Below are 27,136 nucleotides of genomic sequence, written 5' to 3' on the forward strand. Positions count from 1 at the left end.
AATGAACACAAAAGACAAAAAAAAAATACATAATAGCAATGGCTCTATTATTATTGTAGAGTTCACCGTTGATGACATATACCACGAGTATTCGGTGTTTTATACGTGTTATATTCCTTCACCGACTCAATTATAACATGCTAGCAGGCCTAATAGTGAAAATATGTGAATTAGCTTCATTTAATTTCATGAATTAAAATCAATTTGATTTAAAACATCATTTTTAACATTTTTATTAATCCAATGCCGATCCAGTTAAATAAATAAATAAAACAAAACCATCAATTAAAAATTGCTAGCATATACTATTTGTTACGAATCGTCATAGGGCTGCTTACTTGCTTCCATTTAATTTCAACCAACAAAACTACCTACAAGGCTACAATTACAAGAACAAACTATGATGCATGTTCTATGTATGTTTTCCTTCCCTCAAACTCAAAGGCATGTCACCTCTTTAAACAATGAAGTCATTAATTTATCTCCGCAAAATCTGATTAAAGATGCTTTCCACACAATAACTAAAAGCCAAGTACCACACAAATAAATGCTGAGTGGCCAGAAATTAAATTAAGTCACAATCATACCGTTCATCAGACAATTAACACATTTTTTTTTTATTTTCTGGCATGGTTATCTTTAATTTCTCACTGTCTTAATGATCTTAGGCACATAGTTCCATTGTCAAGGGTAGATGAGGGTCTGAAACTTTTTCCTTGAAAACGTACTATTCCATGAATCCATGAAAGGTAAAGGAAAGGGAAAATGTGATGCAACACATTATAATCTTCATAGTTAGCTTTGCAACTTGGTGGGGTTTAATCTTAGAATGGCATCAAATGAATGGTACTCGAAGGAGACTTTTTTGGTTGATGTGTGGCTAGTTAAATACAAAGTCTAGGGACGTGGCCGTGCATACTTCCCCACGATCGTCCTTGTCCATTTTGAATTAATGTTCTTTTTCAACTTTCAAGTAGGAGTGTAGGACCCTCAAATTAACTTCAGTTTGTTATTTGGTTAAATACAAGTCTATGATTGCTGGATTGGTTCTAAGGGCCAATTGAGAAACATTCGAAAATCTTAATCTGTGAATTGTGATATATGGCCAATCATTACTAGAAAACAAACTTTTTATATCGGTTATTTTCATCTTTCTACATCGATTTTGACGCATCATCTAACCTACCTTCTAGCTAAGAGTGCGATCAATTTGACCCACAACATATGAAGCAAGTCCAGAGTCATCAGCCTGAAAGGATCATGACAAGAATTCAATTAGCGATAAAGAAAAGAAAATTAACCTACATAAATCATTCTGTGATGACTCATCTTACTTTGTCCATCTTTCCAAGGTCCAATCCTTCAAAGTTCTTCAATGTCAAAAATGGTGGCAGTGTGAATCTGTAATAGACATTTTACAACTAATTTTAATTGCAAGGATAAGGCTGGAACTTTAAAGAAAAGCTAATCATATCGATGGTGAAAATGAGTACTCATACTCTAACCAAAACACCCAGTATTGACCTCACCTAATGGCATAAGGATATAAATGTTGTTGTAATGTATATTGCTAGCCATTAAAGTTGAAAGTTTTCAAGCAAGAATCTGCAATATAGAAGTCATTCAAGAGTTTTATACTTTCAGATCGTGTAACATGCATAATCATCGTAAAAATACCGGAATTAATACTTGCCATCTCTAAGACTTCACCAATTATGACCCGAATTTCCCTACTTTTAATTGTTATATGATTCCATGTAAGCATTCATGTATACAAGTGTATGGTTCTAAACACATCTCAATGTGTGCATCAATGTAAGCAGCAGAAGGGAAGATACTGAAACAGTATAGTACTCATGTCCAAATTGGAACTTGATTTGGTATAATCGATATAATTACTCCTTTATTTGAAAAATAAAATAAAAAATAAAAAGGACTAGCTGAGCTAGATTTGCATATAAGGAAACTGAAGGCCTTCAGCAAACTACCTGAAGAATATTCAAAGCCTTTCTCATATCACCATTGCTAAGCCGAACAAAAGCTGCTAAGCCGCTGTCCTCAACATCAAGCCTAGTCAAATTACAAAATGGCAATCATCATATTGGAAGTTATTAAGTCAAAAACTGAATTACAACGTTGCAAATGTTTATAGAAAATTAACAATGTAGTGGAGTGATTATCCAATAACAAGGGCACAGATGTGAGATGCATTAGAGGAAGGGGATTAGCATGTACAAACAATTTAATATATGTTTCACGGGAATTAGCACCTTCCAATATCATAATTCCATTTCCAAATTCAGAGACAATGTCCTAATCAAATGGTGAGTTTTACTGCATGTATAGCTTATTGGTTTCCTTTCAAAATTTTATCTACAGGGACAAGGCTCCTCAATAACTTTAAAATCTAAAGTGAACCATAGTTTTGTGTTAAAAAATTGAGCACACTAATTAACTAAAAGGAATTGATATGATTCAAGGATTTGGAACACTTGCAGTTGAACTGTGCAAAAAGTTACAGAGACATGCACACACAAGTCAGGTCTTATATTTTTAGAACTGTTGGACCTGCATGCGCTTTCTATATCTCTGTCTGTACCTATGATCTAATTATCAGTATTAACTATTGAATATAAAATCCCTTTTTCCTGGAGTATTTCATTATACATACACAAATCAACGTAAGCATCAAGACTTTTATTCACTAGAATCTCTAGAATTGACCAATGGACAAGTATAGAAAGTAGGAACACACTAATAAGAGCAGAACCTTGAAAGCAGCAACACTGATAAGCAAACACGGGTAGCATATTCAAACAAATTTCTGAAGCTTTCAAGTTCAATTATAGTGAATAACATAGATGGCCACTATAGCTAAGGCAATCACCACATAAAAACAAAGTAACTCAAAAGAATATCAAATTTGACAGCCAAGTTAAACATAGATAAACCAACGACACAAACTACAAAGAACTATTTACTACAGTAATAAAACAGTACACACAACTATATAGTAAGAAGTTACAACTAGGGGGATAAAAGGCAGAGAAGACAACCCAAATGATAAGCTGAGTGCTAGCAAAATCTTGAATCTGCTGGCGCACGACATCAATTCCTCTATCATCGGATGCATTGAGCTCCAAAATCATATTTTGGTACTGTGAACCATACAGTTTGCGTGCCACAACAAGAATCGTTGATGTTTTGCCCGTGCCAGGAGGGCCATACAACAGAAGATGGGATAAAAAAGGTCAAGTTGTGAAGGCAAAACAACTCCCTTGCAACTGGAACAAGGGATTTTAAACACATTTAAATAGTTGTTTGAATACACAGGCAAGCTAGGGATGACTCGTACTTACCAAACGTGCAAACTCAGGCCTAGCTAATGAGGGCGAGAGGCACAACACAGGGCAACAACTAGCAGTTTGATGTGGTTTTCGATCGGACAAGCGCGCGTGACCTAGGGCACTTATTTTACTCACGCAACAAAGACGGTCATTAACAAAGACCGTCGTTGTCTTTATTGAATATTATTACAAAATTGTCACTAGGTGTCATTCTATGACGGTTTCTTTTGACCATCGTAGATTTTACAATGTAAATTTAAATTATAATTATCTTAATTACAAAATTGTCACCGTTTGACATTTTAAGGTGATTCTACAGAATCGTTGTAGATACTATCTTGGAAAGCTGTTTTTCTAGTAGTAAATGTTATATGGTCACATGGAGCCCCAAGTGTTTCCTTGTAGACCGCCTTCAATTTGATCTTCTATGGCAATTAAACTTCAAGGGAAGAAAGATGGTGTGGTGAGGAAGTAATAATATAGTCAAACATGGCAGAGTGATGTGTCATAAACTGCTCAACTAAGAAATAGAGACACTTAAATAGTGTTAATTGTGTGTAATAATGTGTCAGATACACATCTATATTAGATATTGTATAAAGAATTTAAACTTACAATTTAAAGTGTGTATATGTTCTTGTAACCAAATCGTGTTTTAGTGTCTGGAGTTCTAGTTCAAGAACATTCAAATAAAATAGGTATGGAAATCTAGTTCAATAACATTCAAATATTATCATACGTGATATTCTCGTAACAGTCTATCATACGCGATCCCAGTTGCTGCTCTAAGATCCCTGGATTTGTATTGCAAGCAATTAATTAAGTTCGCTTAAGGACTGAGGATGGGATGCTTATCTGGCAACATGAAAGGGTCGGCATGCATTTAAGAGAATCTAGTATCGAAGGAATATACAGTCCCACAATTTTAAAATTCATAATTACGAAGAGACTAAGCATAAAGTAAGATCATCCGTAATACGATCAAAAAGATCCTAGGGGTACAGTATTTGAATAATGAAGAAAAAAAATTAATTTTCTGTCAAAAACTTCATTAGACAGATTGAAATCTGCATTAGAATCAATGGAAGATTCTTGCCCCCACCCAAAACAAAAAGAGTAGTGGGGAAAATACTTTGAAAGTTGCATGTGTTTATTGAGGCAGTGAGCCCCAAGGCCTCCACAGTCCACAGTAGCTTTTAATGAAGGGCTGAGCTTAGATATGGTCCACCTCAAAGCTCTGTCATTTCATTTAATTATTATCCGCTTGGGGTTTGACAATACACTTTTGTTGTCCTTTTTATTTGTTAAATCACTGGCAAACTCACGTTCAAACTTCAGATAATGTATGTTGAGAAAAGTACTCTCTGAATGTTAAAAACTGTTTATGCAGACTTCAGAAGTCTTCCAAAATAAATAAGTATAAACAAACCCCTTGTATATTCTTTATGAAAGAAAATTTTCTACGAGTAAGGGTCGAATTATTATAAATATAAGTATTTTCTTTATGAATATTTTATACAGTTACATAATTATAACTCAAATTAAAAATAATTAGTTAAAATAAAACAACCTTACACCTAATGATTTTTCTCATTAACAAAATGTGAAAAATAAACTGTAGTGGAATCAAATAGGAGCCGTAGCTGTTGCTGATGATCGGAACAGGGAGGGGAGATGGAGGAAACCTTGAGGTCAGAATCCGAGTGTACGTAAAGTTGGTAGCTAGTAGTTTACTTACTGTAGGTGCACATTGACAAGGCAATGCAGTAGCACCTTTAATTAGGGGAATGGGTTGAGAGCTTCAAAAAAAAAAGGCACGATCATTAGCGTATGGACAAGTTCTTTTTCCTATATTGAGCGGGTCTAAAACTGTTCCTAGTTATTATTTATTTATTTTCTTTTAATTTTGTTTTCCAGCAAACAAATGCACCCTTGACCAGGTCATCAATACGGACTATGGGTCCAAAACATTCACCTAACCACAAAATAGATGACATAATGTGATAATGTTAATACAACCCCCTTTTGCTTTCCTTTGTTTCTATTGGTATTCGATGTATATGTCTTTTCCTTTTAAATATAACCTTTTTTTCCTTTCTTTTCATTATAATAATCACTTTATCCCATCCCATGAGGGCCCGTCCCAAAAAGCTTCCAACATTTGAAGAAGCATCCGAATTCCTTTGACTCAATCTCTTTATTCTTAATCTTCCCCCACTGCTTTTTTCTCTCTGCCAAATTACACCCCACATGAACTCTCAAACAAAAAACCAACCGGCTCTTCTCTGACATTCACAGTTTTGCATTTAATTGCCCACGTTTCAAGCCATTCCCTCCTCATTTTCCTCAAAACGTAGTTATAGTCACCACCCCAAAAACTTCATCTTCACTCTTCATTCTTCTTCACCACTTTGTTACATAATGGTAGCTCTACGTAGTAGGAGACGTAAAACTCTAATGCTCTTGCTGGTCTTGTTTCTCTGCATATTGGGGCACGGTCATGGATCAAGAACCACCAACGTCTTCAAATTGAAGCCAAAGTCTCAGCACACGGGTCACTTTTTTGGATTCTTGCCAAAGAGGATACACATACCGTTCTCCTCTCCTTCAAAGAAACACAATGACATTGGCCTACAAAGTTGGAGATCACCCTAAAGGTGACTTTAGGGTTTTTATTTCAAATTTCTTTTCAAGCAAACTGGTTAATTAACTGATGTACACTGGGGCATGAGGGAGTTTGATGATGACATGTTATTTTTTTTCTAGGGATGGTATTAGAATGATGATATGATCTATTAGCTGCATTTCTTTGAAGGAGATAATGTATGTTAAATCTCTATATTTTTTGGGGGCACTTTTGGAATATAGATAAATTATTATATATACAATGATGAATGATCAAAGCTGCAGAGTTTCTATACCAACATTCTTGATGTACATTAATGAAAACGTCTAGTATTATACTGTATAGCATTACCACACATGCATGCATTTGCTGTATTAATTTCTTGTACAACTATTCCTCTAAATCAGCATTCTGCAAGCTTCTCTTCAAATGAATTGGAACTTCTTTTCATTATTTTTATGCAATGTGGAGAATTAATTTTAAGCTTAATCATGTAAGTGATCAACCACATCAACGTTTACACTAGTCATTGAAACAAGTAGAGTAGACTGACACTAAATACCAACTCCGTTGAATTCACCTTTATTCAAGTAAGTTAGTATCTGATGCAATTGAATTTCAGAATTATGTGGTCCGCTTGCGTGTCTTACATTCTTTTAGATTTTTTTCTTAGTTATTATATATATATATATATATATATATATATATATATATATATATATATATATATATATATATATATATATATATATATTAATTTTTCAGGAAATTATGCATATGAATTAGTTCTGTATTTCAGTTCAATAATTGATCTAAAACTTTCAAGGAGGATTATTATGTATCTTCCAGACCAGTGGTGTACTGTATTATAGTATATTACTACATGAGGCTTTTATCATTGACAAATATATACATATATATATTTTTAAACAATTGAAATATTTATGTTTGAGTAGTGTTAATTAGACAAAAAAATTATTCGGAATAAAAACACTGAACTAAGTTCAAGAGTTAATATCCAATACATAACGCCCTAAATTGGCTATGTGATAAGTGTAACTATTTCATATCATATTAATGAGAACATTTAATTAACTTCTATTTTATAACAAACAAATTTTATTAGAGATTTCCAAAATAAATAAAAAAATCATTTGTTGAAATAATTAAAATAGGAATACAAACAATTGAATATTATATTTTGATTATAACCAAACAAAACTGACCTAATTAAAATATAAAAAAAAGTCTTATAAAAGAATTAAAAAAAACATAAAATAACGAATTCTTTCTATGTATAAAGAGAATAAATCCTAGAAATTTTATTATTTTCAAGTTACAACGGCATATTAATCCAAATAAATGGTTTATTTAGTTTAAATAAAAATAATTTTTTCAATTATAAATGTTAAATATTAATTATATGGATTGTGAATGTCCTATTTACAACAAGTTTTAATTTACTGTATTAGTTACTAATAAAAAACAACTTTTTTAATTAGAAATAAAATAAAACAAGTATTTTTAGCGAGATTTAACCGCCTATGAGCAATCATATAAGTAAATTTGACACCACACTTTAATATAAAATTTTATGATTCGGGTTTATAGGTTTTATTCTCACTTATATAGTACTCAACCTTCCCATTTATACTTGATGCGAGACTTCATCTTACACATATAATCTAATAATCTTTCCCTTAGGTGCGAGTTCCTTCGACATTACTGTAGTCTCCCTTACCGTGAAAGTCATTTTCAATTCATGAGTATCCAATAATAGCCCTTAGAACTTAACCATGACTATCTCGACTTGTCTAACCATTGCCGCCAACATGCTCTAATACATTGCACCACTCCAACACTTGTGGAACTTGCTACTTGACCTCCATGTATGGATTCACCCATGAGGAAGACTTTCGATATAAAATATCTTTATATCTATAGATTCACCGTTGTCATTTCCTATTTGAGTCAGTCACCAAGTCAAACTTGACTCTGATACCAATTGATGTGAGATTGAGGATCGTGGAGAGAAACCAATGGATCTCGAACAATCATATAAGTGAATTTAACACTATATTTTAACCAAAAACTTTAAGACTCGAGTCTATGAGTCTTATCCTTACTTATGGTGTTTAATCTTCTCATTCTTATTTTTTTTAAAATAGTTTTTTTAAATAGTATATGTGGATCTATTGTGCAAATTATTATTACTAATTTTAAATATAAATTGCTAGATTATGATAAATAAATTAAAAGGCATATTTAAATTCATTGATCAATTTGTTTTCTACTATTCTACTTTTGATAAATACTGGATAATTAAGTTATTTTTGTAAACTAAAATTCAAATTACCACGTGGAGAAGTTATTTCTCTCTCTTTTTTTTTTTTACTGATGCTGCTTGTACTTCTTTTCATTAAAAAAAGTAATCATTTTTATTTAATTTCTTTACTCGTGAGGAGTTTGTCATTCTAATTTTTAGTTTAGTTTAAATATGCTTAACTAAAATATATTAAATTCAAAATCAAGTGAAATATAAATTTGATGGACTTAAAACTTTGTATGGTATATTAATAAATACATTTTTTCTCCGTTTATAGTTCAACCAAACAAACTTTGCAGCCTCTTAAAGCCTTTTTTTAAAATAAATTGATGTGAGTTTTTATTAACTTATTGAATGATTTTCATTCCAAAAAAAAATGTAAAAGAAAAATTTTATACGTATCAAAAGTTATATTAATATTCCAGCATACAGTTTTTTTCTTTTCTTTTCCTTTTTAAAAAAATTACACGTTGAAGTGTTTTTATCTCTCGTATGCTTCTTTTTTTAAGGCATCTCGTATGCTTCTTTGGTAGAAGACATTCTATTATAATTAAAGCCAAACGTATTATCAGCGTTATAGATACCTTGCTGAGATAATGACTACTGATTGGAGTTTCATTGGATTCCACTGAAAAAGACATTGGAAGGAACATAAATGATAAATATAATACATTTTTGTCCACCGCTATATATGTTGCAGTATTTTCATCATTGGACTTCTCATTTTAATTTGTGTGGTTTTCGCCAAGAAATATATTTTCAATCTGAAATAATCATAAATCAATTAACGAATCCCTAGTTAATGCATGTTTTACAAATAATGGAGTCCCAAACCCCAAATAAACATGATTATTATTGAATCCTTGAAAGGTTATGTTCATAATATTGTTTCTTTCTTCTTCTTTGTTTGGTAATAAGGTTATGTTCACAATATTGTTTCTCTTCTATATCTAGAAAACAACCTTTGAATGAATTATCCCATACCCATTCCATACCTCAACTGATACACCTATGACGCAATTATCTTTAAATTAAATCATCTTCATACTAGATTTTTTTTACCTTTTGGATAAAGTCACCTTTGCTCGGTATTCACTATTCAATTTTCATTTCCAAAAATTACGGTCCCTTTGTCCATGACATTTTATTGGCACACTTAAACATATAATTGTTCCAGTTCCACCACAAGAATTTACCAAAAAAAAAAGTTCCACCACAAGAAAAAAGAAGATATTATTGTAGACACAGATAGTTTTCTTGTATATTTAGGGTCGATAAGTATTAATCAACGAACAATATGAGCCGCGGGATCGCTTCTAATTAGGAAGGCCATCCTTATCCTCTAATTCGGTGTCTGATATCGAAATGTCTATGGAATATTTTAAATTCAGGAAAATGAACCCCGAGACTTGCCATGATAGTATGATACTGCCCACACATGTTAGTTTATTATTTTTCAGTATATAATTTTTATAATATACTAATATTTTTATGTGTTAGTTTAATTTTTATTATAAATAAATACTTTTAGTAATTGTATTTTTTATCATGTCGGATATAAACCAATATGGTCCAGATTAAGCCAATCTAAGGATCCTATTATGAGATCAAATAATACATTTATCTGAAGGATACACGTACAACCTCCTATAATTTATACCATGGTTTTGGCCGGTCCCTATCACAAGATAGTCTTCCTAGTTATAGGTTCAGATAGCCTTCTCTCATGGGTTCGGTTTATGTCCCCCATGTCTCTTTGTATTTGGTTCTTCTTAATATATTTTGTGGCTTGTTTAGTTTGGGCAGTGGAGGGGGTGCTAACCTGGTTAGGATGCCTTTCACTACTCTTTGCTCTTGTAGGTCTGATATTGTTTAAAAAAAAGTCCCTATCACAGGATCCAAATAATATACAATGTGGTAGTTTTTTTCTTTTTTAAAAAAATTAACTGCTTCCGATAACTAATTAGGTATTGCATATTATTCGTATTTAGAAACTAAAAATAAGGTGTTACTAATTTCACAAGCATGGGATTAAGGAAGGTATCAAACAGATTAACTATTATTGGTATTTTTCTTTGCAAATGATTGTACCGACTGATTAAAATTTTGAGTCCATGCAAAACAATTAAGTAGCGTAAACATATGAAATTGATCACTTGGTTCAACCTCATTAGGGATGATTTTCTAGCTTTACTTTCATATCATGCATCTGGCACATGTTAAGATGACATTAGGGATAATTTTCAATAGATTTTTGCAAAGGAAATTGCTTGCCACAATAACTAATAAGTGAACCTTTTTCATCCAGAACGCACTACTTGCAATTGTTACTTAAAAGGATATTGAGAAGGGATGAGATACTACTAGTTATTATTACATACTAGAAAGGCAAAAGTAACTATTTTATGCTTGAATTGTTTTGTAAATGCCTCCTTGTAGTCTCCGTGATGTCCTGCTGTTTTCTTCTCAATAAATCTTCTATTTCATCCTGGTATTGTTGTTCAATCATCTCTAACTCTATTCTCAACTCATCCCCAGGTTCAAAGAAGGAGGAAGTACTAACGGGATGACAAGAGAAATTCATCGTACCATTGCTTTCCACGCATGGAAAACTCCTATAATTAGATGATGCCCTGAATTCAGATGTAAGTGAGCTTTGACTACTAACTTTAGGCAAGTCAAAGTCTGTAAATCCTGATTTAGCAGACATGAATGAAACTGTCGAAAAATGCTTATCATTGAAGTCAGATGTTGCAGAACTGTATGACCTATGTTTCTCAAAATACAAATCATTTGTCTTTGTTTCTCTTCGAAGACCAATGTTTGCACGAGACATAAACTTGTCACAAATCACATTATCATTGTTTTCCATTTCTGCTGGTCTTCCAGGCGAGGTAGAGAGACCTACATCTTCAGCCACAATTTGGCTAGAACCTTCTGAGCTATGCTTGTATTTTGCTAATTTTGAGTCTCTGTTGACTTGAATGAGTTAGTTTACCATTAGAAGAAACTAAATGATCAATCTCTACACAAGGTTTCCAATCAGGAAGCGAAGTTATCAATAACAAATCAATTAACTCTGCTATGAATTTAACATTCTGCTCAGCAAGTTCAAGTTGCTCAACCATTTCACTTGAAACTGAGATGGCAGTATAACTGTTGATGCAGAATATGAAATGAATATTTCTTGCCCGCCCTGCATTTTATTGCCAGATAACTTAACTTTCTATCAATATATTATAAACATGGTTTTGTTAAGAGTAAAAATCTACTATAAGTTATACTGACCATTCGGATCAGCTATGCGGAGAACTAATGATACAGACATTTCATCATTTTGTTCACCTTTTAGAAAAAATGTCACCTTCCTTCAACCTTCGTATCTCAACACATGGGGAAGGCAATGCATCATCAACAGAATCAACAGAATTATAAAGTAAAGTGGTCAATGGCGGCTCACTGGCATCACCAAGATCCATTGAAATGGATCTAACACGTGTACTGGCAGGACCTTCTGACATAAGACAATGATTTTCGAAGGTTCCATATTTAGGAAGAAGGATATCTGGTAATGGAAGACAACGATTCTTCAGTGAACCATTCACTTGGAGAAAATGGTCCATCAGAAGCTCCTTTGCTGACAATCTTTGAGATGCTGGGACAAGACATTTCTCAATAAATGATTTTACTTCTGGATCTTTGAGTTTGGAAAGACCAACAGACTTTATGCCCTGCAGTATTAAATATTATATGACCATAGAATCCCAGTAATAGCTTAAAGAAAAAGAATATTATCAATAAGAATATGCACAGATGAAACTTTCTTGTATATCCGAGCTGAGTTTCTACATTCACTGTAAGGATATTCAGATGTAACCAACTCAAGCATGCACATCCCAAACTAATATATGTCGGCTAATTCCTTATAATGTTCATCATACAGTTCAGGTGCCATGAACTCCGGGGTCCCTACTAGGATTACATATGTGTAAATATAACTGGTGTAGAAATCAAACAGCATCGAGGCAAATAAGTCAGAAAAAATCTTCTACTAGTACTCGTTCATTACAGCTATGAGATGGAAATGAAAAACATTTAAAAGGGATAGTGAACACACTTTCTGAGGCTCCCTGAGGTGAACAACTCAGTAATCAAGTTAAGAGTTCTGTGCTTGTCAACAATCCAGGAATTGTAGAAAGTTACTATGCTGTCGTGCTTCAGTGACTTCAATAGACGCACCTGAGTAAAGCCTCTCTAAGCCACCTGAACTTGGCTCCATGCAACTTCAAGTCCATTGATTTCATCAAACGCCTTGTAACTAATTAACCATAGATAAAGGGAAAAAATGCATATCTTGAATCAAATTTCACTAAAACAATAAATACTTGATGAAAATCACGAACCACAAAATGCTATGCATTATGTTCTAAACTGAGCAGGGCATTTCAAATGTCTTTTCAATTTTACATATGAAAAACAGTAAACCTTGAAGTAAAAGAATTAAATTACTAGTGAAGTACTGCAATAAAAACCAAAATAATAAAGAAACACATTGCTAAGAAAACAAAAACAATGGATACACAGTTTTGAAAGCTCCTTGGCCGATAACTTCGTTATACTGTTATGAATACAAAAAAAAAAAAAAAAAAAAAAAACCATCACTTTAATGCATAGTTAGGTTTTATGTTAAAAAACACACAAAGGTAAAAGGAACACACAATTACATACCCTAATTTAGCGATTAGTGGGATCAATTTCAAGAACATCGGGATCAGGAGGCTCTAGAAGGCCTGCACTCCCTTCTGAGCTTTCTGTTTCCATCAAACTCATCTATGCTGTGAATATACGATTTCAAACTTTTGGAATTAAAAGTATTAGGCAAATGTTGACTAGTGCCCTTAGGGCATTAATCAAGGAACTAAAAGGAGAAAATTTTTCATTTAAATTTACAAAATTGCGTTAATCATAATTTTTTTGACATTGTCCTCAGGGCAAGAAGACCAAAACTATTAAATAAGCAAATCAGATAAAGGAATTGAAAAGCCAAAATGTTGCAGGTCTGAACTGATTGAGGCAAATTAGATAAAGGAATTAATGCGTTTTATTTTATTTTGGTGAATAAATGAATCGCAAGCCACAACCTCGTCTTCCTCTCTCACTAAAAACAGCTAAATTTTACAAGATATTCATTTCTAATACCATCCCTATTTATATACTACTTTTTCTCTTCTTCAATCATCTATCCCTGTTATCATTCTCCTCTCGTATTATGATATTAATATTTCATAAGCCCTCTCAAAATATTATTGATCTATGACTAAACTCTGGAGTATATGTTTTTTGTGAGAATTATACGCTCACTCTTTCTTTCCTCATTAATATAGGCAATGTTGTTTCGCAGCACAGATGTCTTACTATTTATTTGAAAAATTAATCCCGGCACTAATGTAAATATATGACTTAAAGTAATTTAAACATATCTTGCAATTACATCCAACAATTCAAAATTAATTCCATTAAAAAATTCTGTAAAACTCTAAACCAAACGAAAATCAACAAAAGAAATAAATATATTAAATCATTCCTTGTAGATAATTCTACTATGACTTTATGACACTTAAGACTCCTCCTTGCTCTCCAATAATGTGTGTTGTGGAGATCAAATCCTTAACTATTCCTGCAAAAACTCATTTGGCAACTATAAATGTTAAGGGATTATAAGTCATATATATGATATTCAACACACATAAAGTTAACACTCATCAAATATAGCCACTAGCCAGCATAAATCTACATGAAATTGTCAAAATATATAAAACAAATACACCACTCTACACTGCAACACTGCCAGAGCAATAGTAGTCTTCTAACGGGAAAATAGATAATCACATATTCTCTGGCTGCACTTATTGTGGAGAAAGCACAAAGAAAAACACGTTTTCATTTTTGTCATCACTGCTGCTTCGAGACTTTATCCAGAGCGTCAAAAACATATTGCTGGGTTACATCTTCCACGATCACTGTCTTATCTCGTGACTTAGAACCAGTGCCTAAAGAAACTTGTCTTCGTTTCACACCTAAAACCTGCCACCACCGCAACTATCGTTACAGAACATTTGATTTTGCTACAAATTATTTTAATCAGAACTTACAGAACTGATGTAATCGAGAAGAGCCGCATTTGCTTCGCCATCCCTCGCAGGTGCGTCAATTTGCACTCCCACCGCTTCATCGCTTATATCTGCTTATTAAGAAAAGAAAATCCACAATCGCATTTATTAATTATAATCGAAGAAACGCGAAATAGAGAGATGGAGAAAGAGAAAGACCAGTTACGGATGCGGATTTGGAACCAGGTTTGGCGTGGATGGTTATAGCGACGGAGGAAGGAGGCACGCTCCGAATACAAGACGGAAAATCATTAGGTTTTTCCGACGGCGTTGTTACCTTAGGCTCCGCCTTTGCTTTTCCCCTCTTCGCCGGCGGCATAATTTAAAACGACGCCTTTGCGTGCAAGGAACGCCGTCGTTCTCTGGTTAATCAATAGCACTTTATGATGCGCGGGAGTACCTATTTTAAGATGCACTTTGTCACATAGGAATAGTATTAAAAAAAATTTTAATTGATTTTATTAATTTATTGATCGGTAAAATTTAATGTACTCTTTTGCCAATGAATTATTATGATTATTTCTAGTGGTTTTTAAATTTATGAAAATTTCTTTCACGATAAAAAAAAAACCATTATCTGTTCAGACTTATTCAATTCTTAGTGACCTCTAACATGTCTTGATAGTTTAATTGAATTGTTGAAAGATGTTTTTTTTTTTCTCTTATTGGGTTTTCTAATATTTTTTATGAAACTATTCATATTCTAATATAGAATGACGGTTATATTATTACCACTATTCCTTGATCTAGATTCATCTAATGTAATTATTAATACGATTTCAAATAAATTATGTGTGAATCAATGCATGCAAGTGGAATTTGAGAATGTAATAGGTGGGGTAAATCATTTATTTATTTTTAATTGTTGAAGAAGTGTTTAATGATTTAATAATCAATAGAATTTGTTTATTGTAGTCTTGTCAATAATAATGTCAATGATGTTAATAACAATGTGAGCAACAGAGACAAAAATACGATAATTTGTTTGTCTAATGACTAAAACTTACAATAGGTGTATTTGTGTTTCTTAGGAGTCTATTCTTGTACAATCCTCTAATAGTTTTAATCAAATGACTATTTCGTCTAACTAATAGTCTTTTTCTAGACCAATTTCCTTCCCAGTCGTTATACTGAAAGTAAATTCTATAAGTTGAAGCGGTAGGTTACTTAATAAGGGTTATACAGTAGAATTCTTAGTAGGAATTCAAATCCCATTATCAAGCCTTGAGTTGTCCTATTTTGGTCTTGGAAAGTAAGTTACAATCAAATTATTAAGATAGTTTCCAAGCATTCTATGAGTCAAGGGGGTGACTAAGCAAGTCCTATTGTAGTCCTAAGGAAGTCCTAATGTGGAAGAGCTGTGACTCTGGTGACTTTTTTCTAAAAGACACCTTCTATTCAGTCAGAACCCGAACACTTGAAGTTCTTTGGGATAAGGCCATTTGGCTCAGAGGAATAGCTCCTTATAAATCCTTTCTTCTTTGGCGCATTATTCACAATAGAATGTCCACTGATGAATATCTTTGGAGTAGAGGTTGCATAGTGGTGTTCATGTGGAGCCTTTGTAAAGCCAGTGTTGAAACTACACATCTTTTCTTTGATTGTTGTTTTGCGCAATCTTTTTGGAGCTGGTTTGAGGGTATTATCCAGCAAAGCATTGATATTTCTTCTATGCTATAAGTTTTGCAATGAAACCAAGAGAAGAAAGAGATGTAAAAATATGATTCGTTTAGATGGTAAAAACTAAAACAAACGCACTTCATGTTTTATTTCTTTTCCGCTTTGGCAGTGTTTTCTACTGTAACAAACGAAGTGTAAGCGTTCTTTTGATTGTGCAGAAGATAAGGGGTAGACAAAGTCACAGAAATCCACCAGAGTTCTTCTTAGCTTTTTTTTTTTTAGAGGAGTTCTTCTTAGCTAAGGGAGCGGAAGAGGGATAAATGGGCATTGCTTGAGTGAACCACTTGATAGATGATTTATTATGAACCATTAATAGTGGTCTTTAGATTGATCTGATATTCGTAGTATTACAGTGCACCATCTGCATAATAGTACTATCTGTTTTTTTCATTGCAGTTGCTATCATGTTGGCAGCCACTGTTCGTTGCCACAAAAGATGATTTTTGACAGCAACTTTTCATTTATTTTAATCTTTTTCTTGCATTCCAAAACCAAAAATAGTTCCGACACAACCGCCTTTGACCACCACATTGAGATCACCATCGTTGAACAAATCCAACAATAATGTTTTCTCCAACAGAAGTCCCTTGAACCTCGCCGCACACAACCACTTGCTCCGCGCACTCAACCACCACTCAACAGAACACATTGACATCAAGTAAGCAACACAAATGCAAAGTTCCACCAATGAAAATAAATACACAAGCAAATAAACAAAAATTCCATTATTAACAAGAACTGAAATGAATGCAGATTGGGCGTCATGCATCTCAGCTCCGACGAACTCGACAACGTCATAGATCTGGGCTCTGATGAACTCGACGACGTCATGGATCGGGTGCAGATCTGGAATGGAACGCCGGAGAGGAAGGAGGAGATCACAACAACTGGGGGAACAAATATAGGGAGGGATGGGAAGAAGAGAAAGAATGAAAGAAAAAAAATGAAACACTGCTGTCGGAAATCACCTCCGACGGCAGCTTGCGGCAAATGACAGAGCAGACCGAGAATAAGCTTGAATCTGGTGGAAGAGTTGTAGGATAAGAGAAATAAAGTTAGATGAATTTAATGATAAATAATAGTGATCCATAAATTGACCTATAAAAATCAAGGCAAAAAGTGAAAACCGCAAAGTACACACAAGTAAAAGGAATAAATTAATAATCCAACTAATTAAAAATTATCAACACTAATGGTGACCTTTCGTTGTATCCAACGGTCCCCAAACACGCTATTTAAATCGAGAGATCAAGATTTCGGATTAATTTAACAAGAAACTACCAGAAGAAGCTCCAGAACATTGGAGAAAACTACATCCGATTTTCGCGAAGCAACGCAACGACGGCGATGGGAGCGTCCACTTCGGCGGAGCCGAGAGTGTCGGCGGAGCAGAAAGAGGCGGAGGCCGTCACAGCCTCCACCGGAGCTCTCCCCCTGCTTCAGAAAGCCTTCTCCAAGCTCGCTAATCCCGAGACCAACGCCGTTCCCTTAGAAAATCTCCAGGTACTACTCGAAAATCTAAAAAACTTTCTCATTTTCAATAATCTTTATATTGATGACGTGCAAGCTCGCTGTTTTCACTTTTCAGCAATGCTTCAGTTTCGGTCGCGAAGGTCGAAGTTATTCCGGAAGCAACGTGCCAGATTCGTTTCCGGTGTTGTTAGATCACTTAGCCTCATCCCTAGTTGATCAATTTTTCGTGCCTGACAAAGAGGGAATAATTTGGGTTGAATTCGTGAGGGGTTACAACAAGTGCTGTGCTAGGGTGTCCGCGTCGGTTTCTTTGAATATGCTCATGAGAGTGTTCGCTGCTATTTCACAAAGTGCGAACGTGCCTTTGCATTTGGAGTTTGAATCAGGGGATGATGATTGCAAGGTAAACGGGCACGTTCTTCCTAGCAACGTGTTTCTGCTTCTCGCCCTGTGTTGGGTTATGTCGTGGGGTGGTTCTAGAAAGTTGAAAGGGGAAGGGAATTTGAGCTTACCTGATCTGAATCATTTGGTGTTGTCGGTGATCGCATCGTGTGGTGAGGTTGAGGGTGGTTTGAATGTGTGGGACTGTGATATCTCGAGCTTGGAGGTTCAGCTTCCTGCAGGGAAGTTTGTGACGTGGGTTATGAGCACCGTGCCATGCCTCCCGGATTGCTTGAGGCAGTATTTTCATGCTAGATTGCTAATAGCAGCATCTGATGGGGTAATTTGTGTGTTTATGATCAATGGATTCAGTGATCATCGTGGTTTTGTGTTTTCTAATAGTTTGCTGATTTCTTTACTCTATATGAGACATGATTAGTATCTGCTGTTCTTGGTTGATTACATTCTTAGTTGAAATGTGATTTATATAACTATGCTCAGTTGCTTGTGATTTAATTTTGCCTGCCGAATGTTTTGTTTCTTCTGCCTTGACCTTCATGCTGAAATTGTCGTGATCTGAAACTACTTTCAAATGTGTTTTCCTAACATTCAACATTCACCCTGTAATCTATGATTGAGTCTTTTTCCCTTTATGATTGAAACGTGAAGGTTGCTTCATCTTACGAACAAAAAGCTCTCAAGAAATTGTTTGCTATCTTCTATAGCCCATCAGCATGGCATACTAAAATTGACCTATGATCATTGCTTTACCATTCCTTTGGGTGTTAAGTGACCTTTTCAAGCCTCTGCTGGATTTCCTTATTGAGATTGTTGTTATTTGGTAGTAGGGAATGATAATTGATTTGAAGTCCTGTCAACCTTAAACTTTATGCTTTCTTATTTATGCTCACCATTATAGGAAATCAATTCCCCAATTCTACCTTTTGGTGTCCATGTTTGAATTTTTTTTAGAATCCAAATATTTTGCTTTACTGTAGTTGAAAACAGAGGTGAAAAATGTCATTTTGAACCAACCAGAAAGGCTATACAATTCCTACTTTTAAGGAATATTTCAAATTCTTTTACACTTATTGGGTTTTTAAGTCATTTTTCCTTCAGTTTTTTTCCCCTTTAAAAATAGACTTGCAACCACCATGATGTCATTGAATAATTTAACAAAATTAAGCATTTTTTCTTATAACTGCACTGCTGGTATCTCTTCTGGTATAGCAAATATTCCACATAACACTTGAAGTAATTATGTCCCTTTCTAACTGATTTGCCATTTATGTTTTGTAAGCTCAGTTCAGTTATTAGTTCATTAGTTATTAATACATTGGCATGAAGAATTATAATGACATTATTTTACCTTCTTTCTGCTGAAAATTCTTAGGGTTACAGTCTCTAGTACACTTTATTATTCATTTATCATTTGCTGAGAAGAGCAATGTACTCATAAATTATTTTGCATTTTTTTATTGTTATTATTAGATTCTTGTGTCATTGCCATTTTTTTAATTCACTAATAAACTATATTTGTTTGTATATTATCAACTAAAACAGCGTAGCAGTATTTTCTTATCTTTAGTTATTATAGGAGAAAAATATGTTGACATGGTGTTTAGGTGCTGTAAGATCAAATAATTCCTTGACTGAATGGCAGGTTGAATTGGCATCCTCTAATTCCTCCTCTGTTGGAGATATTTCATCACCTGCTGCATATGATTATATTTTGACCCAAGGAAGGGCATGGGCAATTTCTATCACACAGAAAAGTACAAGAAATGAAGAGATTTCTAGAGCATTTATAAGCAATGGAGGTGGAATGGATAATAACCTTCTTTATCGGTTTGCATCTCTGACCCTCAAGCATAGCTTCATCATGTTATTGTGCTTTAAATAGTCTTGGACACTTGTCAATTTTCTTTTTTTTTTGTTAAAATGAGGCAAAAGGTATCATTGTCGTCTATTCTGATATTTTCCTAATTTTTTGTCTATTGACATGAGTAGATATGTTGCTTGAACCGCAACATTCATAACTTTGTTTATGTGTTTGCATGTCTGACCCCTCAATCATAACTTCATCACACAATTGTGCTTTAACAGTCTTGGACACTGGTCAATTTTCTTTTCAATTTTTTGTTGTTAAAATTAGGGGTTAGGTATGCTTTCATATTTATTTTTATTTTTTGGCATAGAGTAGATATGTTGCTTGAACTGCAACATTCATAATTTTGTTTAGACTTACCTGTTGGAAAAGGAAATGCTAATGGACATTGAATGTCTACTGCATTATAGTTCATCCACTCATGGAAGAGGCCTTGGCAGATTTTGGTCTCATGTTGAAGGTTACAAAGGTCCTTTGTTAATTTTGATAGCTGCAAGTTCAGGAGATGCTCACGAGGGAAATTCCATTGATAGGAAATGGGTTATAGGTGCCTTAACAGATCAAGGTCTTGAAAATAAAGATATCTTCTATGGAAACTCTGGATGTTTATATTCTATTGACCCAGTGTTTCATGTGTTTCCACCAACTGGTAGGTAGTAGAGGTGACAATGTTCCTTTTCCTGTTCTCTCTCTTCTTGTGGGGCTGAGATTGGATTTTGTGAAACCCTGAAATCAATCATGTATGTTACTATTGACAGGTAAGGAAAAGAATTTTGTTTATAGCCACTTGCATCCTACTGGTAAAGTATACCAACCGCATCCAAAGCCGGTTGGAGTTGCATTTGGAGGAACTCCAGGAAATGAGAGAATATTTATTGATGAAGATTTTGCAAAAGTGACTGTTCGCCATCATGCTATTGACAAAACTTACCGGAGTGGATCTCTCTTTCCAGATCAGGTATAAACCTATTGCTGAAAATACTCAGTGAATATTGAACTTGTAACCCTGAACTGATTAGTGCATGCATAAAAAATTGCTGATCCTGTAGGTTCTCTGATGGAAACCTTTTTAAATCATTATAAAAGTCTGTAATTTTCCAGAGAACTCTTCCATGCTGGGTGTGATATTTCCTGTCATTATTTCAAGATAATGCATTCAATATTTGGCTGATGTTAAAAACATTAGAAACAGAGAGTTTTGTTTAGAAGTATCATGGCCATAGACCAATAACATACTACATACTGCACTTGTCTCCATTTTTCTGAGCTGTTGTTGGCTTATGTTTCAGGGTTTCCTTCCTGTCGAGGGTCTGATTTCTGAAGTTGAAGTTTGGGGACTTGGTGGGAAAGTAGCAAAGGAAGTGCAGAACTCTTACAAGAAGAGAGAAGAGCTTTTCACTGAGCAAAGAAGAAAAGTACCCTACCTTGTCCTGTTCTCCGATTAGTCATTACAAATATTAACTTTTGATAAATCAAAGAACAGCAATAACATTTTTTTGTCATTCTATTGTTTAGGTTGACTTGAAGACATTTGCGAGTTGGGAGGATTCACCTGAGAAAATGATGATGGACATGATGTCTGATCCAAATGCTGTACGAAAGGAAGACCGCTGAGTTGGATCATCTCTAGTGTTGCATTGCTTAGTGCAATACTTAACAGGCATAAGCGTGGAATATATTTCATGCTTTATATTATGTTTTGTCATTACTTTTCAGGCTCGTGATCCTTAAGTAGCCGTACATACTACAAAAAATGTATATATTAACAAATATATCGCTTAATGCACTATACGGGGTTTGTGTATGTTTGCTGTAAAAAATTGTCCTCAAATGTGATCAAGGCATCGCATTAGGAATGGCATCCCTCTTTCTCATCGTTCCACACCATTATGTGCATTCATTATAAGAGAAACAAGAAACATGTCAACCAGAAATCATCGAGCGAGATAGCAGCCTTGTGTTCAGTGCAGTATATTAATAAGTGGAAAGCTTAGGTGTACCGTCATTGTTATTCACCTCACCATTCGTGCTGGTGTATTACCTTCACTTAAAACAACGTACTCGTCTACACGTTATATATGATTTACATGTTTGCGTGCAACAATTTTTCATTTTATTAGTATCGGCATGTTTTTGTCCATATATATAAATCTGAGGCAGCAGATGAGGATGACATATTGACATTGCGTTTGCGTGACAAAGACTTAAACCATTTTTTAATATCCTCTTGAATCATTGGTTTAATGGCTGGCAAAGACACCAACAACGTGTATTAGGAGCGTCGGCACACAAACGAAGTTTGACAAATAATTGGGTTCCTTAACATCTTGTTTATTTACGTAGAAATAAGATACAGTGAATTAGAGAGAATAACATAAGATTTTTCTTTTCTTTTTATTAATCAAATGAAAGGGAAGAGAGGAATCCTTTGTAGGTCTTGCATGGAAATGTCTTCCATCCTTCGCAATTCGCATGGAATTGGTTCCGTCTTTAGGCTAAAATAATTTTTATTTTATTTTTTTGAAAAATATTAAAAAATTAATTTTTAATTGATATATAAATCATGTAATTCTTTTCCACATCTCCTATTTATTTTCATCTAAACAATACATTTTTACATCCTATTTGTCTTTTATTTTTTATCTGTTATTTTTTTTGTTTTCTCTCTATTTCAGGCTTAATCCAAACAAAGGTTAAAAACATCATGTTAAGAGTTTAATTTCACAACCTGACCTAACATGGGGAATATATGGTTTAAAAAACAGTAACAATAGAGGGTGTTTGCCTTGACATCTTATACGTGCATTAAAATTAAAAACCATGTAAAGAAAGATCAAAATATGGGGAAGCAACAAATGATAGCCTCTCTCATACCGTCATCCGTGGATCAAGTTGGATGTGATGAGTTATCAATCACACCCTAAAATAGAGGGTGGGATCTGAGGTCTGAACACAACTTCTCTCACATTTAAGATCACTAAGTCATTTGAAAAGGCGGTTACTAGTGGAACTGGAATTAAAAAAAATAAATTCCAAAGCTGCTGAATTTGCAGGCAGTGTCAAGAAAGAACTCATAGATTATATCCCCATAAGTAACGCACTTATCCAATGTTCAGAAAGGAGAGAAATCAAAGATGGGAAAGAAACGGAAATGGCATTAACTTTTACAGATGAATTTGATAGTTTTGAAGATAACTACCATGGAAAGATCGTGAACACTTCAAATCCTGGTATAGTTATCATGTTCCCATCAGTTTTCTTTGTAGAAAGCTATGCCAATAAAATTCATCAAAGGAGAGGCGCTCCACTGTGATAGGGTGCAAAAACTTTATAAATAATTAGATTTCCACATGAAATTGAGCAGATATGTTAAAAATGTAAAATAGAAAATGTGCAAAACCTGGATTTAAGCGTAGTAGCCTTGAACAAATATCAAGACAGTCAGGATCCAATCCTGAAAGAATCAGTTGAGAAAATGGAAGACAGGTGCAGGATCTGATGTTTCTCAACACCTGAAATCAGCATTTTTCATTAGCATTGATCACAGACAGACATTTTTTTTAATATTAGCAGTTCAAAGTTATGGTGCTACCTGAACATTATTTCTGCCATTAAAAGGTGGGTAGCCATTTAGAAGCTCAAAAAGAATGGCCCCAACACTCCACATGTCTGCCTATATTAATTAAGTAAATTTCAGTAAAACCAGTTGATTAATGTAGAAAGTAAGAAGAGTTGATACCTTGTCATCATATCTCTGGAACTGAAGAACTTCTGGAGCCATATATAATGGAGAACCGCAAACTGTCTCAGCATATTCACCAGGACATACAGTCCTTCACATAGTCAGAGTAATAAATGAAAAACGAAATAAATAAATTGTCTTCCTCTCAATATTCATTCCCCTAAACCAACAACTACCTTGAGAGACCAAAATCAGCTATCTTTAGCACTGCTTCAACCCCGTGGCTTGATAGCAAAATGTTCTGATTCAACAACAATAGCACCAAAGCAAACAAGATTTTGCTACTTGTCTCAATTCTCAAAATGATAGTTACTACTAATAGATTTTCAATAAGAGAAGAGAAAGGTTTCTCATGCAACTTGGGCAAGCCGTTATGGGAAATGGGCTGCAATTTTCCCTTTTTCTTGTTTGCCCTTAATGGACTTACCTGAAATCATTTTGAGTTTTGACGCCAGTTTAAAGTAGAATATTTACAACAGTGCTTTTTAGCAAAATCTCTTGTATGAAATTTGTTACAAATGCCTCACAACCAACCATGGTCGTATAGGAAAAATAGTAGAATCTAAAAAGTAAATGGGTAACTAACAAACACAACAACTTATTTTACTTCTAACTATCTGTAAGTTGTTTCATAGAAACGCATTCCTAGCAATTAGCATTTTTCAAAGATTTAAGAGGCAAGGTAGTCTTTAGTTCTGAACTACTCCTAAGTTTGCATTGCTGCTACTTGCAGAATAACAAAAATAAAGGGCCTGCTCAACAGAAAAATACAAAATTTAAATCTAAAGTTACCTTAACTTACAAATTCAAAACTCTAAGCAAAAGCACACGAGCTAAATTTTTAACTTAACTTGAGTTTCCTTGTCTTCTTTTATTCTAGTGAGAGACTAGACAGGAACTAATAGGACTCAGTATTTAGTATTTACCCAGAGATGAAATTAATTACTTTGAAACAATGCTCTTCAGTCTTCAATAAATGCCACTGTATGAGGCAATTTGCATTAAAGCGGTGACATAAACTAGTGAAGCTTTCCATTTTCAAAAGTTTACTGAACTCAATTCTATGTCCGGAAAACATATATAATATTCCTACCTCTGGTTTCAAGTCTCTGTGAATAATGTCATGCGAGTGTAATACTTTTAGACCAGACCCTGCATCACACAATTCAGTTTACACTAATTGCCATCAAAAGTAGTATTACAACACAACAGAAAAAACAAATAAAAGTTACCAAGCTGCTGCATGAATTTTCTGGCTATTTGTTGCTGAACTCTCCCATGATTCTGAATATAAGAAGCAAGATTCCCTCCAGCACAAAACTCCAGGACCAGGTACACACATCCATCATCCTAACCACAAAACAAAAACAACTAACGTGTAACTATACAAGGTGGAAATCAACCCCCCAACCCCAAAGAAACAAAGTTATAATTTTTCAAACACATTCCATTTCAAGATCAAAATTAACAAAGAGGGTGGGAAAAATAAAACGGAAAACCATCTACCATGGCAATGAAAATGGGAAATAAGCGAAATGAAAGGAAAAAGAGGAGAGAACCTGGAAGAAGTGAAGAAGGCGAATAATATTGGGGTGGTTAACGGAGGACAAGAAATTGATCTCGCAATCCAAACATGCCTTGAGGCGAGGGTTGAGTTTGGAGAGGAAGACCTGCTTCACCGCCACGTCAACGCCGGTTGGTGGTCTCTGCTCCGCTCTCCACACGGCGGAGAATGAACCCTCTCCGATTTTGGATTTCAAAAGGTAACAGTGATTTCTCACTCCCACCACCCTCCTCGGCAATTTGCCTTCGCATTCCATTCCGTTGAGTCCAACATATTTCACTGTGAATTTGTGACCCTCGTTGTTTTCTTCTCTATTCGCCATTTCTAAAAAAAAAATAGCTGGTTTTGTCTCGGTCTAATGTTTTTATAGCTTCCATGTTGTGCTGTCCGTCTCTTTGAAATACATGTGGTCGTCACAATTCAACCACTAGGATCGCAAGTAGAACTCGACCAATTAGCAGAAGATAAAAATTGTTCGTGGGACATGAATGACTTTCATATTTTGCATCGGTTATACATTCCACCGATGAAAAAAGTGATTGATGTATTGATTTTAATTATAATTGATGTACATTGTACACCTTCTATGCATTCACAAAGACTCTAACTCTAATTTTTATATCTCACAAGGATCTGAAAATTATTCAACATAATGTAAAATAATAAAATTTAACAATCAACAAAATTATATTTTCAATCAATCTCACATTTTAATCTGATAAAAAAGAAAGTAAAATGAGATAATAATTTTAATCTACTCATAGAATTAACATAAGATAATATACAAAAAAATTACTACATAACTATATAAAGTTTATTTTTAAATTTTTTTACATCCCTTCTAGTTTTAGCTTTGGATAGTCACACATTTATTTTTATTGATTTTGATTCTTATAAGCGTTATTTTGTCATTATTTAATAATGATATATGTATTTAACTATGTCACGTTGATAATTACTTCTAAGTTGTATATAATATGATGTGTTTTAATGTTTTTTTGTTTGTGTGCGTTGATATGTTTTAATGTATATTACAACATTAATAAATAATAAGATTAATTTTTAAAATTTTACATTTTACGAAATGAAAATCAATAAAAAGAGTTTAAGTAACAAAATTGAATTTAATTATATTTAAAAAAACAAAAAATATATTTTATCATGTAAACATCCTGATCCTAATAGATGACAAAGCACGTGCATCACATTGATTAATTATTTTGGTACCACAAAATCAACTGAAAATAAATAATTTAATCACTCTTCAATCCTCATCTCATAATAAAAGTATTTAAATGGATATTGTTTTGCTGTTGAAGTGACATCTCCTCCTCTCGGCCTTATCTTATTCTGACCCTGGCCTGGACGTGGGCCCACAACAACAATGATGGTAGTGAGATCCAACTCCCAAAGATATGCATCCAGGTAATGCTACTTCGACTATGCTCCTATGATCCGATAGAAAAGCTCGTTATTCAACTTTTGTTGGTCTAGTTAGAATTACAAAGTTTATTTTTCTTTATTGCGTTTCTTTTATTAAATAATAGGAGAATAATCTTATTAAATGACAATTCATAATTAACAGATGGTGTAATTTTTCTTATATATTTGGTGTATTTTTTGAACAACTCAAAATTCAAACCTAGTATGTGTAATTACATTGAATAACAAATACTCGGAGAACAAGTTATAATAATCCTGCAATCAAAATAGTTTCTCCTTTCTTGTTAGTTTTTGAATTATATTTTTTTTTTATATTTAAGGATCATATTTTCTAATATCGTTAAAAATATTAAATTGACCCCAAGTGTTAGTCTATTAGGCACACATATGATATTGTCATGTTAAGGGGATGGATCTTCTCTAATGTCTTTGTTCTTCCTCCGCCCATTAGCCTTGTATTTTAGTCTTTTGGTATACCTATTAAGGAAATGTCACC

At 33.9% G+C, this 27,136-nt stretch overlaps 3 protein-coding genes, 1 long non-coding RNA gene and 1 pseudogene across 7 annotated transcripts; 1 reads left to right on the forward strand and 4 right to left on the reverse strand.

The window, feature by feature from the left end:
- Positions 1 to 1,512: 1,512 nt before the first annotated feature.
- On the reverse strand, positions 1,513 to 3,353 carry LOC114410110. Its single transcript, XR_003666273.1, has 3 exons — positions 3,057 to 3,353; positions 1,989 to 2,070; positions 1,513 to 1,605 (listed from the first exon to the last, which is right to left on the reverse strand). It is a non-coding gene; the product is annotated as an uncharacterized LOC114410110 (long non-coding RNA).
- Positions 3,354 to 10,617: 7,264 nt separating this feature from the next.
- On the reverse strand, positions 10,618 to 12,594 carry LOC114410899 (annotated as a pseudogene).
- A 1,395-nt stretch (positions 12,595 to 13,989) lies between these two features.
- Positions 13,990 to 14,863, reverse strand: LOC114410114 (UPF0235 protein C15orf40 homolog). 2 transcript variants are annotated; one of them, XM_028373897.1, is made up of 3 exons: positions 14,629 to 14,863; positions 14,452 to 14,540; positions 13,990 to 14,398 (listed from the first exon to the last, which is right to left on the reverse strand). In XM_028373897.1, the coding sequence occupies exons 1-3, from the start codon at positions 14,786 to 14,788 to the stop codon at positions 14,252 to 14,254; spliced, it is 396 nt and encodes a 131-aa protein (XP_028229698.1). In that variant the 5' UTR covers positions 14,789 to 14,863; the 3' UTR covers positions 13,990 to 14,251. The 2 variants fall into 2 exon arrangements, with proteins under 2 accessions (XP_028229698.1, XP_028229699.1); XM_028373898.1 differs by having other exon boundaries at positions 13,990 to 14,383; positions 14,629 to 14,857.
- Positions 14,864 to 17,399: 2,536 nt separating this feature from the next.
- Positions 17,400 to 21,977, forward strand: LOC114410111. The gene is made up of 7 exons (XM_028373894.1): positions 17,400 to 17,652; positions 17,738 to 18,343; positions 19,667 to 19,851; positions 20,302 to 20,540; positions 20,650 to 20,849; positions 21,181 to 21,306; positions 21,407 to 21,977. The coding sequence occupies exons 1-7, from the start codon at positions 17,497 to 17,499 to the stop codon at positions 21,503 to 21,505; spliced, it is 1,611 nt and encodes a 536-aa protein (XP_028229695.1). The 5' UTR covers positions 17,400 to 17,496; the 3' UTR covers positions 21,506 to 21,977.
- A 694-nt stretch (positions 21,978 to 22,671) lies between these two features.
- LOC114410112 (serine/threonine-protein kinase ATG1t-like) lies at positions 22,672 to 25,773 on the reverse strand. Of its 3 annotated transcripts, none has more exons than XM_028373895.1 (8): positions 25,193 to 25,767; positions 24,866 to 24,983; positions 24,727 to 24,785; positions 23,810 to 24,060; positions 23,631 to 23,724; positions 23,484 to 23,564; positions 23,292 to 23,403; positions 22,672 to 23,198 (listed from the first exon to the last, which is right to left on the reverse strand). In XM_028373895.1, the coding sequence occupies exons 1-8, from the start codon at positions 25,517 to 25,519 to the stop codon at positions 23,131 to 23,133; spliced, it is 1,110 nt and encodes a 369-aa protein (XP_028229696.1). In that variant the 5' UTR covers positions 25,520 to 25,767; the 3' UTR covers positions 22,672 to 23,130. The 3 variants fall into 3 exon arrangements, 2 of the variants coding, with proteins under 2 accessions (XP_028229696.1, XP_028229697.1); XM_028373896.1 differs by having other exon boundaries at positions 23,810 to 23,874; positions 25,193 to 25,763; XR_003666274.1 differs by lacking the exon at positions 22,672 to 23,198 and having other exon boundaries at positions 23,343 to 23,403; positions 23,631 to 23,692; positions 25,193 to 25,773.
- Between the last annotated feature and the right edge of the window lie 1,363 nt (positions 25,774 to 27,136).

This window comes from Glycine soja, chromosome 4 (assembly GCF_004193775.1).
Source record: "Glycine soja cultivar W05 chromosome 4, ASM419377v2, whole genome shotgun sequence".
In the NCBI taxonomy this organism is placed as follows: Eukaryota; Viridiplantae; Streptophyta; class Magnoliopsida; order Fabales; family Fabaceae; genus Glycine; species Glycine soja.

Coding starts and splice junctions, on each gene's coding strand:
- LOC114410114 (XM_028373897.1), bottom strand. CDS start 14,788: ATGCCGCCGGCGAAGAGGGGAAAAGCAAAGGCGGAGCCTAAGGTAACA. Junction 14,541..14,628: donor CAAATCCGCATCCGTAACTG/GTCTTTCTCTTT, acceptor CTTAATAAGCAG/ATATAAGCGATGAAGCGGTG. Junction 14,399..14,451: donor TTCTCGATTACATCAGTTCT/GTAAGTTCTGAT, acceptor CTGTAACGATAG/TTGCGGTGGTGGCAGGTTTT.
- LOC114410111 (XM_028373894.1), top strand. CDS start 17,497: ATGGGAGCGTCCACTTCGGCGGAGCCGAGAGTGTCGGCGGAGCAGAAA. Junction 18,344..19,666: donor TAATAGCAGCATCTGATGGG/GTAATTTGTGTG, acceptor ACTGAATGGCAG/GTTGAATTGGCATCCTCTAA. Junction 19,852..20,301: donor GATAATAACCTTCTTTATCG/GTTTGCATCTCT, acceptor ACTGCATTATAG/TTCATCCACTCATGGAAGAG.
- LOC114410112 (XM_028373895.1), bottom strand. CDS start 25,519: ATGGCGAATAGAGAAGAAAACAACGAGGGTCACAAATTCACAGTGAAA. Junction 24,061..24,726: donor ACAGAGACTTGAAACCAGAG/GTAGGAATATTA, acceptor AAATGATTTCAG/GTAAGTCCATTAAGGGCAAA. Junction 23,725..23,809: donor GCTGATTTTGGTCTCTCAAG/GTAGTTGTTGGT, acceptor GACTATGTGAAG/GACTGTATGTCCTGGTGAAT.